The sequence below is a fragment of the Cetorhinus maximus genome, chromosome 6 (assembly GCF_964194155.1).
Source record: "Cetorhinus maximus chromosome 6, sCetMax3.hap1.1, whole genome shotgun sequence".
Classification (NCBI taxonomy): Eukaryota; Metazoa; Chordata; class Chondrichthyes; order Lamniformes; family Cetorhinidae; genus Cetorhinus; species Cetorhinus maximus.
In genome coordinates, this window is record NC_135884.1 from 90,741,884 (window position 1) to 90,759,405 (window position 17,522).

Below are 17,522 nucleotides of genomic sequence, written 5' to 3' on the forward strand. Positions count from 1 at the left end.
TAAAACAACGACCATTAAAACCAAACATGAGCCAATCATCTACCAGCAGAACCAATGCCAAGCTTTTCAACTACTGACTTCTCTTAAAATTAACCTGTATGAGCACAGCTCATGTGTCTTCCAAGTGTATCTAATTCTGACAATAACTAGCATGCCAAAGCTGTCCCAAACTCTTCTTTCTACCTATATGGCTTCATTCCCTTTGCCACCAGCCACCAAAATGCACCAAAGCAGCAAGGGCCAACATTTTTTCTCCATGTCCATCTCCCATTTCCCATTGGTATCTGATCCACAGGGATACCTCTCCACAGTTGGGGCTTCGGGAAGTCCATCCCCTAGAAACACTTTGATAAAATGAGGGAGGAGTCTCACCTGGACCATCATGAGAGTTTTGCTGTCCCCACTGAGGGAGTCTTGCAGCAGGTAGGTCAGTTTGGAATTACGGAAAGGAATATACTGTTGCTTGGAGCGCAGTGCACAGATGACATCACCAAGGGCCAACAAGGACTTGTTAATATTCTGGGCTTCTCTCAGCCGGGGTCCCTCTGCACCTGATTTACCAACACGCTCAGACCCAGCCAAGTCCACCAGGTTTAATTTGCCTGAAAGAAAGCAAAGTAGTGCGTTTTAAGATAAAGAAAAACCCATAAGAATCACATCTCTAAACAGGAAGAGTGATCATTTAGTGGCCCATTTTTCACGAGCTAAATTCTAATTGTTAAATTATACCTTTACTCACAGATAATCAGTCCTCGCTTGAATGGTGCCCCCTCCACCACAAATACACAAAGGGGGGAAACTTAAAAAGGAAATTAGGAGAGCAAAAAGGGGGCATGAAAAAACATTGGCAGGTAAAATAAATAAAAATCCAAAGTTATTTTACAAGTACATTAAGAGTAAGGGGATAACTAGGGAAACAGTAGGGCCCATTAAGGACCATAGTGGTAATTTGTGCGTGGGGCCGGAAGACGTAGGTAGGGTACTAAATGAATACTTTGTGTCGGTGTTCACAAGTGATAGGGACGACTTGGGTATGGAAATCAGGCAGAAGGACTGTGATATAATTAAAGAAATTAGCATAGAGAGGGAGGAGGTTCTAAGTGGTCTGGCAGGCTTACAAGTAGATAAACCTCCAAGCCTGGATGAAATGTATCCCAGTTGAGTGAGGCAAAGGAGGAGATAGCAGGGGCACTGGCAATAATTTTCAATACCTCTCTGGCCACAGGAGAGGTGCCAGAGGACAGGATGACAGCCAATGTGGTACCGTTATTCAAGAAGGGAGGAAGGGATAAACCAGGGAACTACAGGCCAGTCAAGTCTAACCTCAGTGGCGGGGAAACTATTGGAAGCAATTCTGAGGGACAGAATTAATCCACACTTGGAGAGGCAGGGATTAATCGAGGACAGTCAGCATGGTTTTGTTAAGGGGAGGTCATGTCTGACCAATTTGTTTGAATTTTTCGAAGAGGTGGCCAAGTGTGCAGATGAGGGCAATGCATTTGACGTAGTCTATTTGGACTTTAGCAAGGCTTTTGATAAGGTCCCGCATGGGAGACTGATAACGAAGATAAGAGCCCATGGGATCCAAGGCAATTTGGAAAATTGGATCCAGAATTGGCCAAGTGGCAGGAAGCAGAGGGTGATGGTCGAAGGGTGTTTTTGTGACTGGATGCCTGTGTCCAGTGGGGTTCCAGAGAGATCGGTGTTGGGTCCCTTGCTGTTTGTGGTATATATAAACGATTTAGATTTGAATGTAGGAGGGTTGATCAGTAAGATCACGGATGACACGAAAATTGGTGGGGTGGTAAATAGTGAGGAGGATAGCCTTAGATTATAGGAGGATATAGATGGGCTGATCAGTGGCAAATGGAATTTAATCCAGATAAGTGTGAGGTGATGCACTTGAGTAGGACAAACGAGGCACAAGAATACACGATGAATGGTAGGACCCTGGGAAGTACCGAAGATCAGAGGGACCTTGGTGTGCATGTCCACCGGTCCCTTAAGGTAGCTGGACAGGTAGATAAGGTGGTTAAGAAGGCAATATGGGATACTTGCCTTTATTAGCCGAGGCACAGAATATAAGAGCAGGGAGGTTATGCTGGGACTGTATAAAACACTGGTTAGGCCACAGCTAGATATTGCGTGAGGTTCTGGAATTCACATTATAGGAAGGATGTGACTGCACTAGAGAGAGTACAGAGGAGATTTACCAAGATGTTGCTTGGGCTGGAGAGTTTTAGTTATGAGGAGAGATTGGATAGACCGGGGTTATTTTCCCTGGAGCAGAGGAGATTGAGGGGGGACATGATTGAGGTGTATAAATTTATGAGGGGCATAGATATGGTAGACAGGAAGGTACTTTTCCCCTTAGTGGAGGGATCAATAACCAGGGGGCATAGATTTAAGGTAAGGGGCAGGAGGTTTAGAGGGGATGTGATGAAGAATTTTTTCACCCAGAGGGTGGTGGGAATCTGAGACGCACTGCCTGAAAGGATGGTAGAGGCAGAAACCCTCATAACATTTAAGAAATATTTGGATGTGTACTTGCGATGCCATGGCATACAAGGCTATGGGCTTCATGCTAGAAAATGAGATTAGAATAGTTAGGTACTTGTTTGACTGGTGCAGACTCGATGGGCCTAGGTGAGTTGCTGCAGACCTCTATAACTATGACAATGGCAGCAGTGTGTGCCATCTTCAAGATGCACTGCAACAACTCACCAAGGTTCCTTCCACAGCAACCTCTACCACCTAAAAGGACAAGGTCAGCAGGTGCATGGAAACATCACCACCTGCAAGTGCCCCTCCAAGCCACACACCAGCCTGACTTGGAACTATATCAACATTCCTTCATTGTCACTGGGTCAAAATCCTGGAACTCCCTTTCTAACAGTTCTGTGGGTGTTCCAACACATGGATTGCAGAGGTTCAAAAAGGTGGCTAACCACCATCTTCTTAAAGTCAATTAGGAATGGCCAATAATTAATGACCTTGCCAGTGACACCCACATCCTGTGACTGAATTATAGTTCTAACTGTTAGAATCTCCCTTGTTATCAAGTTTCCACAGTCCTGCTATTTCCATTGCATCCCACCCCAACTATAACGCAGTATCTTTCTTCCCATTACAGGTGACTCTTGTTATGATTAGTCAACAACTCCATTGTCACTGTATCAAGTGACTATCAGGATGGTAGAAGGCAAACTAGTTTGGACTGCGGTCTTTTATCAAGCATTTCCCATGTCTTTAATTCCACCCATCTTATAAATTGAATGTTACTTTAAAATGAACAAAATTGATGCATGGACTGAAATCTGAGAAACACAGTCTAAAGCTAATGGATGAATTTAATGAATTGGGCAGATCAAAGCTACAAATGTATGAAATACTCGCTCACACTGACACTAGCAGCCTCAGTGTAGTCACTTCTCTGTTACACCCAGATCCTACCTGTTGTTCTTACTCCAGAGGTAAGGTTTATCCCAGTCACGGAGACTATCAGCAGAGCATGAGACCGGGAGCTGCGTTCATTCACATTTGTAAAATCTGTCGCACGATTCACACGTCCAAGTTCAAAAACCTAATGGAGCAGAAAATCAGACCTCAAAGTGTGCCCATCTTGCAAAGATCCTATTTTTTCAAAAATCAGGCTTCAGGAACTACAATTATCAGTATGTTCATTGCTTTGCTGTCTAATTTCAAAAAAGAATTCTTTTTAATATCAAAATCATAATATAAATAGGCTCCCCAGACTATGTAAAAGAAACAGACACACAGATAGCTGTTCAGTGGCTTGAACATATAATCTAGGCTAACAGTAGCACAGTACTAAGTGTGCATATCACTGTCATTGGTGCCATCTTTTTGGGTCAAAGTTAAACTGAGGCCCTGTCTGCCCTTTCAGGTGGACTTAAAGATCCCATGACATTATTTTGAAGAGTAGGGCTGTTTGCATCAGTGTCATAGAAACGAGGGGCAGGAGTAGGCCATTCGGCCCTTTGAGCCTGCTCTGCCATTCAACATGATCATGGCTGATCCTCCATCTCAACACCATATTCCCATTTTCTCTCCATACCCCTTGATGTCCCTATTACCCAACAAATTATCAATTTATTTCTTGAACATACTCAGTGACCTGGCCTCCACAGCATTCTGTGGCAAGAATTCCACAAGTTGAATGCCCTCAGTGAAGCAATCTTTCCTCATCTCAGTCCTAAATGGCCTGCCTCGTATCCTGAGACGGTGACCCCTGGTTCTAGATTTCCCAACCAGGGGAAACATCCTCCCTGCATCCAGTCTGTTTAACCCTGTTAGAATTTTATATGCTTCAATCAGATCCCCTCTCATTCTTCTAAACTCTAATGAATACAGGCCTAGTCAAACCAATCTCTCCTCATACCACAGTCCTGCCACCCCCAGTATCAGCATAGTGAACCTTCGCTGCACTCCCTCTATGGCAAGTATATCCTTTCTTAGGTAGGGAAACCAAAACTGCACGCAATACTCCAGGTGTGGTCTCACCAAGGCCTTGTATAACCACAGTAAGACATTCCTACTTCTGAACTCAAATCCTCTTGCAATGAAGGCCAACATACCACTTGCCTTCCTAATTGCTTGCTGCACCTGCCTGTTTACTTTCATTGACTTGCGTACAAGGACACCCAGATCCCTTTGTACATCCACATTGCCCAATATATCACCATTTAAATAATACTCTGCCTTTCTGTTTTTCACACTCAAGTGTATAACTTCACATTTATCCATGTTATACTGCATCTGCCATGTGTTTGCCCATACACACAACTTGTCTAAATCGCTCTGAAGCCTCCTTGCATCCTCAACTCACAACTCCGCCCAGTTATGTGTCATCAGCAAACTTGGAAATATTGCATTTGGTTTCCTCATCCAAGTCATTTATATATATCATGAATAGCTGGAACCCAAGCACTGATCACTGTGGTACATCATTAGTCACCGCCTGCCATCCAGAAAAAGACCCATTTATTCCCACTCTCTGTTACCGGTCTGTCAACCAATTCTCAATCCATGCCAGTATATATTTTGCCCACTAGCCTCTTATGTGGGACCTTATCAAAAGCCTTCTTTAAATCCAAATACATCACATCCACTGTGTCCTGGCCAAAAGTTATTTAAACCTGAGCAATAGGCGAAACACAGTCCACAAGGACTTTTTAGGTCAATATAAATGCTCCAGCCCTCTTACCTCCATTCTACTCTCCCATTGCAAACCTGCTCAGCCCTCCTTGCCACACAACACAAAAACAGATTTAAAGAACTCTCTACCTTATTGATGTCATCCACACTCTGTACCCTGATCTGAATCAGGCCTGGGACATAGAGCTGGCCACTGCCATCAGGGCTCAGCTTTATCTCCAGCTTCTCATTGGGGTCCTTGGCCAACAGGTTCCTGCAAAGTAAACAAGAAGTTGGGTCTTATGGCCTCAGCCAACAGGACCAGCATCATCAGTATCCATCCAACTGCCTCAGCACCAGGCGCACAACCACAAGAAGGAAAAGACAACATCAACAGCCACAGAGCAGCCTAAAACACCAGACAGCAGGGAGACTGTGAGTGCAGCAGTTACATGGAATTTTACAACAGAATTTTAAAAAATTGTTTGAGAATCTAGGACTTCATTTGCGAATAGATACTAGGGAATAAGGGGCTATTTTAGGAATGGGAGGGCGTAAGATCATAAGATCAGACGAAAGAGGAGCAGGCCCATCGAGCCTGCTCTGCCATTCGAGAAGATCATGGCTCATCAGATTGTGGCCTTAACTCCACTTTCCTTCCTGCCTGCCCCCCTCCACCTTGTCGATCAAAAATCCGTCTAACTCAGCCTTGAATATATCCAATAACCCACTCTCCACTGCTCTCTGTGGAAGAGACTTCCAAAGGCTAATGACCCTCAGAAGAAATTCCTCCTCATCTCCATCTTAAATGGTAGACTCCTTACTTTTAAACTGTGCCCCCTAGTTCTAGATTCTCCCATGAGGGGAACTCTGTGCCTGCCCTGTCAAGCCCCCTCAAAATCTTATATGTTTCAATAAGGTCACCTCTCATTCTTCTAAACTCCAATAAGTATAGGCCCAACCTGCTCAACCTTTCCTCATAAGACAACTCCTTCATCCTGGGAATCAGTCTAGTGAACCTTCTCTAAACCGAGTGGAGCCACTAAATCAAACCTTGGCAGCTGCAGCCTAAAAACTCTGACCTGAATGTGCTACCAGCGAGCAAGGGTGAAGAGCCCCAAGGGAAGTCTATCATCAGTTAGCTAATCTGCTCAGTCTGTCTCGGAATCTATAAACTTGCACAAAGGTCCAGGCGGTGTCATCACAAAGGCTTCAGCAAGTTGGACAGACTGCTCAAGAAGAAATTTAGTTCAGGTTATATTTTGGAAGACATCCATTAAATATTAGTTTTCTTTTCAAAAGCTTAGACTATATTTAATTGATTATTTGTGTTATTATCTGCTCCCCGTTGTACTGAAATTCAACTGCAATTTTTGTTTCATAATAAGAAAAGCAAGCCTACTTGTCCATTAAAAATTTGTAAAAAAAAATGCCATTTATCTCAAACTGTTCAATAGATCAATCGTAGTGAATTCTTAGATTTACTGTCTTTGGATATTATAATGGATTTCCTTATCTCAGCATACATTCCTTCATTATCAAAGGTGATGAAACAGAATGCTGAACTATTTGCCCATAACAACACCTCTGCACAAACTCTAGCACCTCAGGAAATTTTACATCTCATGATGCAACCTGCAGGAGAGTATTTGATGAGACAGTGTAGAGAGAGTTTTATTACACACGTAACCTACATGGCACCTGGGTCTTTATATAAAAAAGGAGGTAAGTTTGATGGCTCCAAACACTGCTTTTGAAAACTGTGCACATTTGACCGTTAACATGCTGTGGATTTCAGAAAATATTGACCACATCTCCACTGATACTGAGCTGAATGGCCACCCAACCAGGTCAGTATTGAAACAGATTGCATTACTAGGGGAAACAGTTGGTTATGTACAACAAAGGTATCTGCTAATAAGCAAACACAATTACAGAAGCAGCAGGTGATCAACTACAACCCATCCTTTTTAGTTCCATGATTAACCCATGCCAGCCCTGGCATGATCCACTCCCGGATTTATAACGTTCAGGTATCGACAGTGAAGAAATTGCTGAAATTTGAAGATCAAAGGTCAACACAGCTGCAGGAGAGGGCAGAAGTAGAAAGAATGAGGGGAGATAAGAGTAGAATAGAGAAACACTTACCTTTTAAGGTTGAAGAAAGCAGCAAGGGAGTTGGACCAGGGAAACGAAACTGTCCGGATTGGGGATTCCCTCAGGCCAGCGAAGGGAAATGCACTATTCAGTAATGGGATGAAACCATAGAGACCAAGGTGGTGCCACCAGGGCTTGCTCTTTGTGGTGTCAGCTGATCTCAGTCTAGGCAGTAATAGGAGTGCTACAGTTGTGCTCAAATAAATTTACGGCTAGCAGGAGGCAGGGAATCCTGCTCCTTACAGATATCCACTCTCATTTACTGAGAAGTGGATATTTTTATAGACAACACTGGACTTCCCAAGATGAACGAATCTCTCACAACAACTATCTAGGATCCGACATGAAGAAAGATGGTTAACCTCCTGTGGAGATGAGTAAAGAAGGGAGAAGAATTTCTCTTCTGGGTCACTAAAGGACTCAGTTGGTACAGGTCCTGCAGCAGTTCCAAAGAACGCCCTGCCAGAAATACTGGACTTTTACCCCCATTTAGTGCGATCATGTTACATCACTCAAGATCTCCTCTTCATCACCTGCACTCTGAACTCTCAAATGATTGGGGGGCGGGGGAGAGAGGGAGGGGCTCATGGAATAGGGGAGTGGGGAAATGGGGGGGAATGTTGCAACTAGGACAAGCAAGAGATTCAGTGACCCAAGCTTCCAATCACAGTGTCGGCAGCTACAAATAGATCTTCAAAATAATGGAGTGAAGGAAATGGGGGCTAAAGTAACCTCCTAAGAACAGCAAGGAATAGACATAGGACAGCTAAACAGTTTGGAAAAACTGAATTAGAAAGGCCCACAGTTTTTCTTTAATATAAAGAGAAGTCAACTCTGCAGCCATGCTAAGCATTGTACCAATCACCACCCATGCACCTCCCACCAGAATGCAAGTATTAGTAACCTCATAGTTAGATCCTCAATCTTCTGGGGGTCAGACCCCAGCAGGTCTCTATAAAAAGAGAAAATACTACTATTAGCAGCCACATCCATATATTATCCCTGTAATTTAACGTGCCAACATGTGGAAAGCAGTTTTCCATTGCAAGGTAGTGGCTGAAACTGCCGCAGTTTAAGTGGTGTTAAGGTGCATGTACCTGAGCGTTTCATTGTAGATCTCAGCCATGCTGACAGTGATGGTCAGGTCCCAGTCTGCCGACCTCTCCGCCACTTCACCAAACAGGAGCCGCAGAGCCCGCTGGTTGATTCCAGGATCTTCGGGTGAACCCTGGAGAAATTAAGGTTATGATTATGGTTATGGTTCATCAATGTTAAATGCCTGTGCACACTTGGCTGGGAGGAAAGGCATCTTTCTACGCCCCACATATTGGGCAGAATTTACTGGCAAAATGGCTGAGAAGGGAAAGAACAGAAAGGAGGCAATCCCATGAACAAACAGGAAACCTGATTTTATACAAGAATTTACACTCTGTTACGAAACGTGGACACTGTTGAGCAGGACAACATTGGACATCCTGGTGCAAAGACTGCTGCTCAGGACCCTGATTATTCCAGTGCTCCTGTTAGTGAAAAGGCTTGAAGACCCTTTTGAGAAGAGGTAGTTGAAAATAGCAGGGTTCTTCCAGAAGTATAACAGAGACTGAAGGAGCCCATTTGCAAGCTCAGGCAATTTCTCGTTCTTGAGTTGTTGATACCAGGTAAGTTAGTGTTGGTTACTAGAGCTGTGGGATATTCTTATCCTTCGCATTCACATCAGCTAACATAACATTGCGGAGTTTGGAAAGTCTGTGTGTGAATTGGATTGGAAAGGCAGGCCAGTTTTAAAAAAAAGTACCATTTGATCCCCATACCCTCAAACTGCCCTGGAAAATATCCGATAAAAACTCGAGTTTGCTGACTCTGTGAAAGTGTTTAACCATTTAAAAAGAAACCACAAGACTGCCATTAAAAACCCTACCTCCATAGTATACGTCTTGCCAGAGCCAGTTTGCCCATATGCAAATATACAGACGTTGTACCCATCAATACAGGATGTGATGAGGGCCTGGACCTCCTGGAATATCTGAGGGTTAAAAAAAAACAAGACTAAGGGACATTTAGAATTCTGACAGTTTCACATTTTAACAAGACACAAGCCTAGAGGTTAAACTAATCAACCTCCACAACAAAGCTTAGCTGTTAGTCTACTTTTCTCACTCCCTGGCCTGAGAGATTTGAACCTACATTTGGGGATTATGAGTACCACCTCAGTCAGCTTGGGTGAGTTGGACACAAACTTGCAAAGAGCAAGGATGAGCCCGAGCAATGTGAATTTGTAGGAAGACATGCACAATTTAACATAGAAACAAAGAAAACAAGAGCAGGAGTAGGTCATTCGGCCCTTTGAGCCTGCTCCACCATTCAATATGATCATGGCTGATCCTCTATCTCAACGCCGTACTCCCGCACTCTCCCTATATCCCTTGACACCTTTAGAGCCCAGAAATTTGACCTGAAGTGAATGAATCCAAAGCAAAGGATCAGCTGATCCAACAACCACAAACTAAACCAACACAAACGTCACCCACTCGGCCAGAGCCCGGACAGTGTTGGGAAGAGATGGGATCTTTGACTGGTTCAGGTATGATCATTTTAGTCAGCGCACCCTACATAAAACTGTTAATAGTCTTCCTACCACGCAAAATTATGTCCATGTCGAGACTCGCCTTTACGTTGCATCACATTACTGTCAGAAATACCAAAAGGGCTTCGCTGGCTACAAATTACTTTGAAAGTATAAATCACTTCTGTAAGTAAATGGGGTAGCCATTTTGCACACAGCAAGATTCCACAAACAACATTGAGACAAGTGACTAGTTTTGATGGTGTTGGTGGAACGTCGATCATGATACTCCAAAAAAAAATACTTCAGTGCAGAAATTACAATTATAGTGATAAAACTACCTTTTAAACATGAAGATAAAACCACACAACCGGTTGAGCAAATAACCAGGTTACCAACATTAAACACCTGAGAAACTTGGACTATTTTCCCCACAAAAAGGCGACAGGGAACAGGGAAACAATGTCGTGCAGTTTTACATGCCCTTGATTCTCAGGACATAAACTAATAAAAATAAATTCATACTAGACAGTGGATCTTAATTTAGCATTTATTAACTGAAGTTTTCTTCACATTATCAATAATTCTACAACAGACCCAGAAATAAAGATCGATTCCTACATTAGTCAATAACTTCATTATTGTATCATGTGACAATGATGGTAGACGGTCAACTAGATGAAACTTGATTGTTTCTCATGTCACAATTCCTACAAACTGACCCCTTTTCTTATTACTTATATCTTTTACTAGCCACAGCCTTGCACTATATCCCAGTGAGCAACTGGATCACAAATCACGTTATGATCGCTTACATCTGCCTGCAATGCCTGCGGTTGGAAGACTTTATCCAGCTCAAACATGGAGGTTTTGCCACGGTGCCACACATATAGAACCGCATCATCATCATTGTCGAAGGAAATTATATTTCTGGTGTCGGATCCAGTGCCATCGTCCTGGTTTACAGGCCGAACCCTGCACAATACACGGATATTCCCTGAAGAAACAGTGGGAAGGAGGTGTCAAAAAAGTGGAATAAGGGGTGTCAAGGAAGTCAAGTCAGCTCTTAACAACCATCTCTCTTCCCTACAGCAGGCATTGCGTGCCATTGACTGCTAGTTTCAGACCGATGTCTCCTACCCACAGTAATTGTACACAAGGGCTGCTGAACGAAGAGCTCTCCAAGTGCTTTGAGGATAGACTCACCTCGGAGCCGTACCAGTTCATTGTGGCATTTCTTCCGTAGCTGCATCTCTCGCTTGTACTTGCGCAGCAGATCCTGATTTGTTTTCTGCGCTTCCTCCACTGCCTGGTAGATCTAGAAAGAAAAGAAAGCCTTGCGTTTGCTTAATGCCTTTCGCAACCTCAGGATGTTCCAAAGCGTTTTACAGCTAACAAAGTACTTTTGAAGTGTAGTTGCTGTTGTAATATAGGAAACATGGCAGCCTATCAGTACACTAAGGTAGGTTAATGCATACCCCTTTGCCAAGTAGTGTGACCTCATAGGTGTATGGCTGATCGACTAAAAAGGGTTATCACCATAGCAGGCGGAACATAAAGATGGTCAGTCCCTTAACCATGTTCAGGCTGCACTGACCATTAGCAACGAGCTTCCTGCATTCTCACACGATGGTGACACACCCCGCTTCTCCCACTCTACTTCCTTAGTGAATGTTGCCATACTTTGTGGGAAAGCATCTCACCTCCCTCTTCGTCTGGTTGACAGCATCCTGCAGCAGACATGGAAAATCCCGGACGTGATTCTTTAGGCAGTTGTAATCACTGGTTAGAGTCTTTAGGGCTGGTTGGATGGAGAGGAGGTTCATTCGAACACCTGCAGGGAAAGATGAGAGGTTCAACACAGTGGAAAGCCCCTCAGCTTTCCCCATAGTCTAGCATTGATATACATCCAGCAGGCCTCACATTGAGCCTTCACTCACTACCTCCCTAATGTGCTCCAATTCCAATCTGACCCTGCTCGTAACCACACATATTCCATCCAGTTTATTTCAAAATCTACAAGGTCTTCACACACAACAGATGGGCTAAGTTGTGTCACACATTACTATTCACATATTGCTCACAGACCCCATTAAATGCCTTTTCTTTAGGCCAATCCCATGTACTGCCTTTTCTGCATCACCTACCATTCAGATTCTCGTGCACATTTTTCATTTCAGTTCGGGCTTGCAGGAAGACCTCTTCGATGGCCTGGTTCTTCTCATCTTCCATTGCTTGAAATGCCTCAAGCATCTCCCCACGTGTCCGCTCAAGTTCTGCTTCATACATCATGATCTGCAGTTTAGAGCAAGTGTCATTGCCAAGGAGTAGGCCTAGGACCTTCTACACAATCAATAGTACAGAGAGGGCATCTACCTAGCAAGTGAATTTCAAGTTGATACACACAGTATAGCTGAGTTAGCGTTCACCCTAATAGAGAGATTAACAAGATATCTAAGTAACTTCGCATGTTCTCAGCTGTAGTTCAAGATTAACCTCATCAGTGCCTGAAGTAATAATAGATAACCAGTTACTGGAGTTTCATTAATGTTAGTGAAAAGGAACAGATGATGCCCTGGACTTGCCTGAGCTTGGAGCTGGGCTGATGTTCGCCAAGAGTCCTGAAGCTGTTGTTCCTGCTCAGTCAGCAGCCGTCTCTGGATAGCAATCTGCTCCTGAAGGTAATGATTCCTGGCCTGGGCTTCATCCAAATCCTGCTTTGTCCTTGACGACTCAACTTCCACTTTTTTGGTAATATACTACATAGTTTAAAAATAAGGTTAATGATCTGTACGTTCACCAAACCCAGACTCAATGCCAAAACATTCACATCTCCCCACCCAGCCGGTCAACACAGACATAGATGCCTGCAGCAGAGTACACAGCATTGCCAAGCTCTAGGTGGGTGGGGAATTTTCAGCCACAAGAAGATCTTGTACATTATTGATATTGTGAAGATCTAAAATTAGCACAGAGCTCTCTTTGCTCGACAGAATGAGAATAATGGCAGCTGAGGTTAACAAGAGAGGGTGAAGAGGAGGAAGATGATGGAAGGAAAGTATTTTCTGATGGACTGCTTGACTGGATATCCATAAGCTACAGGTCAGAGCTTGACTTGATCATACCGTGATCATATTAGCTTGTAGCAGCAAGAGGTTGCAGTAAGATAGTGACTTCTCCAAAAGGTTAAACTTAATTAGTATGGGGACGGGGGTAGGGAAGGTTGCTGAGGTGGAGGCAAGTGACTAATATTGGGTAGAGCAATTCCTCCAGGAGCAACAATAATTAAACAAAGGAAAAAGAATTAACACCTAATAGCCTTAGGAGTTTGTCGTGAGGTAAAATATTATTCTGAGAGTCAGGCACCTCCCAAAACTCAAGTTCAGACAAAGTCAGACATTGTTCTCTACCCCCTCCCATTTCTCCTTATTGAAAGGTCTTTTGACAGAGCTCAGTACCTACTGAAGGTGGTGCAAAATCTTGAACATAAGAGAGGCCACAAGGGTGGTGAAAAACTGAGGGGTATGGACATCCTGCAGGCATGTTAACTGCTCAGTGGTAGAACTCTGTCCGGAGTCAGGAGGTTGTGGGTTCAAGCGCCACTGTAGTGACTTGAACACATAATCCAGGCTGAGACTCCAGTGTAGCACAGAGTGTGCTGCACTGTCAGGGGTACGGATGAGAAGTTAAGTTGAGGGCCTGCATGCTAACTCAGGTGAAATTAAAAGGTCCCATGGCACTATTTTCAGAAGGGACAGTGGAGTTTTCTCTGGTGTCCTATACAGTATTTATCCTTTATCGCTAAAATAGATTATCTGGTCATTGCCATATTGGTGTTTGCTGGAGCTTTGTGTGCAAATTGGCTGCTTTGCTTCCTAAATTACAACAGCGACTGCACTTCAACAGAACAAAATGCTATAAAGCGCTTTGGGATGTCCTGAGGTTGCGAAAGGCCTTATAGAAATGTAAGTTCTTCCTATTTTCATCTCTCCCACTAAAACCTAGGCATAACCTCTCTTTAAAAATACTAACTCCTGACTCTGGTTGAAAGTTGCACAATGCAATCTTCATTGCACAACGAACACAATGTCATCAAAAGGCACCCGTAAGCCAAGATTCCCTCTTTGCCAGTACCAGAACACTTGGGCCAGAATTTTCGGCTCTGCGAGTGGAGGCGGGGCCTGCTTGCCAAGGTGTAAAATGATGCACGGTGATGTCGGGCGTGCGTTCCGGCGTCACCATGCATCATTTAGATTTTCCGAACTGTCAAAAGCCTATTAAGGCCATTTAAAAACTAATTAAACTAATAAACTGAGCTGCCCGTCAACCTTAAGGTTGGCGGGCAGGCGAAGAGCCCAGGCAGCCTTCGTATTTTTCATGGAACCTCATCCATGGGCCGGATGAGGTTTCATGAAGTGTTTATAAACTGAATAAATATTTTTATAAAAATTTTTATAAAAATTCATTGACATGTCCCAGTTCATGTGACACTGAAGCTGGGACATGTCAATGAATTTTTATTAAAAATTTTATTCAATTTATAAACACTTAGTCTTAAAACTTTTACTTTTATCTATTTAAATTTTTAAAATTTAAACTAATCTCCCTGAGGCACCTCTGTGCCTCGGAGATTTCTGCGCTCTTTCGCGCTTGTGCGAACCAACGCAGGCCCTGACTCAGGGAACCCCCCTTCCCTGGTCCACACAGGGAGCACTCAGCGCGTCCGGGTGCGTGTCACGCTGGGGGGGGCCTTAATTGGCCCACCCATGTAAAACGGCGGTGCGGACCCAACCGGGGACACCGATTGGGTCTGCGCCCACCCTCGCACAGCGCCCCCAATAGAGGGAAAATTCTCCCCTTGGTGTGAAGCTCAAATGCCACCGATGAGTTCATGGCTACAGATATGAAAATGCTACCCTTGCACTAACACATCGGACTCTGACCCTCACTCATTCCCCTGTAACACCAACAGGACCCAGCCCGAGGAAGGGGATTTGCAGGGACTGAGAGGGCCCAGGTGGCAGTAATTGAGGGGCTGCTCATTTAGCCCAGGCTCCAGTTATAGAGACTGTCTGTATTCCAGCCTCTAGTACACAGGCAGTGTGCGCAAAGCTTTCCCAAACCTGTATTAACACTGAATTAACAAGCAGCATGGCCCAGTCTGCTGAGTTTCCCATGTTGCTACAGTCAGTGCGGGTGCTGTTGTGGATCCAGTACAGGGAGTGCTGCCCCTAGAGTTGCGGTGTCAACAAATTCTGCCTTAACGAAATACAGAACCAAGCGGAAATCAGTGCCACTCAGTGCGCACACTCTGCCGCACAATGTGGCTTAAGCTAATGTGTTATGCACTTTTAAAAAATATATTAGAGACTAACAATACCCACAATATCCAACCCAACTTGTTCCACATTCATAAAGTCTGATGCTCCAACCCAATGGCTCCACTTCCTTGCTGAGCTGGTTTAGAAAGCACAATTACTTTTACCTTAACTGATGGCGTGGGCTGCTTGGCTAGGGCTAAATGGCAGTCCCTGATCCGTTTATTCAGCCTCTCCTCCCTTTCAGTCTTTTCCTGAAGGACATCTTTGAGATGCTGCTCCAGTTCGGCCAGGAGCTGCGTCTTCTCTCCCAGTTCCAACTGCAGGTCAGTTGTTTGTTCTCGCAACTGTGCGTTCTCCTGCGGCAGGGATCAGAACACAGGATGTGTTTAAACTCTGGAGATCAAAAGAAAAGCCTGCCCACATATCCCTCAGAAATGTTATGCTCACTTCCCTCTTCAGTTGTTATTGGAATTGTGGCACATTTCTATATTTTCTGATTTTATACATGTTTACAATGAATGTGCTGCTACCAACAGTGACAGCAGGTGCCAATAATCAGACAGGAAGGTCAGAACGTGTCAACAGCAAAAGATTGAAGCACAGTTGTTTCATTGTCAACATCGAGCATGGGAAAATGCTTGTCATATTTTACCTGGGTGCGACTGCAGAGGCCGGGATCAATAATCGACTGGTTGCAGCCTCCACTGCACCTGATCCTCACCTCCGCCTTTTTTGCATCTTTTGAATTCTTTACCTCGGAGCCGGCCTCGGAGAATGCTCAATGAGTGCATTCAAGGCTGAGATCGTTCAGGCTGTAAGGAACTCGCGGGATATAGGAATGGGGCAGGAAAGTGGAGTTGAAGTAGAACTTCAGCCATGATTTTATTAAACAGTGGAGCAGGCTCAAGGGCCAAATGGCTTACTCCAGTTCCTATTTCATATATTGGGTGGGATTTTCTAGCCCCATCCATACCAGGATTGCCCGGTTCCGCCAAAAGCCAACTGACTTTTCGCTGGGTCGCCGACTCTCCCACAGCGGGTCCCGCCACGACAGGGCCAGAAAATCCCAGCCATTCTCATATGTACAGAGGTTCCAGGCTGATCCAGCTTTCCATAACCAATGCAAACAAGGCCAGATTTCCTTCCCTCTTGTTCCAGGAAAAACAGTCAACCTACTCCTCCAGGCTCTCTGATTTACTGCTAGCAGGGATCGATAAACAAAACTCCACTCAAGAACACTTACGCCGATTGGTCTGCTGCTTAGTTAACACAGATTTCAGGAGGTCCCCAGGTTTGATTTATATTCTACAGAGAGATAGCATCTCCATTGACATCCAACTGAGATCAGCTATGACTGGCCTCTACACCCAGACTTCGGTTGGTTGAGAAACGAAAATTGCCAGCCAGTGTTTCTGCTCATCAGCAACCCCTGCCAGTGAGTGCAAATGTACACCCAGTAGGTGATAGCAGAATCACATTCCACTTCTCCTCATCTCTAGACCCACACAAGAGGAATATATGAATTGTTGCCCAGTGAGAAATCTGCAATGGCAGGAGACATGGGGTCAAATACCTGTCCCTTCAGATTTCCCCTCCACTGAGCTTGTGAACAGAACCTCTGCTGCCGATCTCATCCTGCATACAGCAATCTGGTGAGGTAGTGGTTGAAGCGAATAGTATAGATGCATTTAAGGGAAGGCTACATAAATATATGAGGGAGTTGGAAATGGATGGGTATAATGATAGATTTAGATGAGGAAAGATGGGAGGAGATTCGAGTGGAGCACAAACACCAGCATGGACTGGCTGGGCTGAATGGCTTGCTTCAATGCTGCATATCCTATGTAATCCCCTTCTCAAGGCAATATATAGGTGTCACCTACAACTCGAGAATAAGTAAAGGAGCCCAGAATATTTCTCCGGTAGATTTGTACATTGCAGCGTGTAAGAGAGCAGGGTGAGAGTGAGTGAGTAGCTCCTTACCATTCCCTTCATCACTTTCCTCTCAGTGTTGTGGGAGTGCCTGCACTACAAGGTGAAGCCAGCTCCTCAGCACCACAAGGGCAACTACGAATGGGCAATAATTGTCAGCTTTGCCAGCAACATCCACAGCTCGAGAATGAGTTTAAGATAACTGCTCCCATCATACTCAACATATCCCAAGTGATCCAGTTTTATGGGCTCTGTGTCCTGCACCCAACAGGTTCACTAGAGATATGGCAGCACCCAGCTTGGTGCTCACCTTGTAACCAAGAGGTCAGCTGTGGCTCACTGATAGCATCCCAGCATTAGGGTGCATAATCTAGGCTGACTGATTTCTGAGA

The 17,522-nt window shown here is 44.4% G+C and overlaps 1 protein-coding gene across 5 annotated transcripts in view; it reads right to left on the minus strand.

Annotated features, from left to right (window-relative positions):
* The window catches only part of kifc3 (kinesin family member C3), a 52,559-nt gene that overhangs the window by 6,432 nt on the left and 28,605 nt on the right, over positions 1-17,522 (minus strand). For 3 of the 5 annotated variants that reach the window (XM_078544032.1, XM_078544034.1, XM_078544033.1), the window contains exons 6-17: positions 15,363-15,554; positions 12,468-12,636; positions 12,025-12,177; positions 11,581-11,711; positions 11,084-11,195; positions 10,693-10,874; positions 9,233-9,337; positions 8,412-8,542; positions 8,219-8,266; positions 5,308-5,431; positions 3,454-3,583; positions 373-602 (exon numbers count right to left, since the gene is read on the minus strand). In XM_078544032.1, the coding sequence (XP_078400158.1) occupies positions 373-602; positions 3,454-3,583; positions 5,308-5,431; positions 8,219-8,266; positions 8,412-8,542; positions 9,233-9,337; positions 10,693-10,874; positions 11,084-11,195; positions 11,581-11,711; positions 12,025-12,177; positions 12,468-12,636; positions 15,363-15,554 (1,707 nt within the window). Of the gene's footprint in view, positions 1-372; positions 603-3,453; positions 3,584-5,307; positions 5,432-8,218; positions 8,267-8,411; positions 8,543-9,232; positions 9,338-10,692; positions 10,875-11,083; positions 11,196-11,580; positions 11,712-12,024; positions 12,178-12,462; positions 12,637-15,362; positions 15,555-17,522 lie in introns of all 5 variants that reach the window. The other 2 variants (XM_078544035.1, XM_078544036.1) reach the window with 2 other exon arrangements.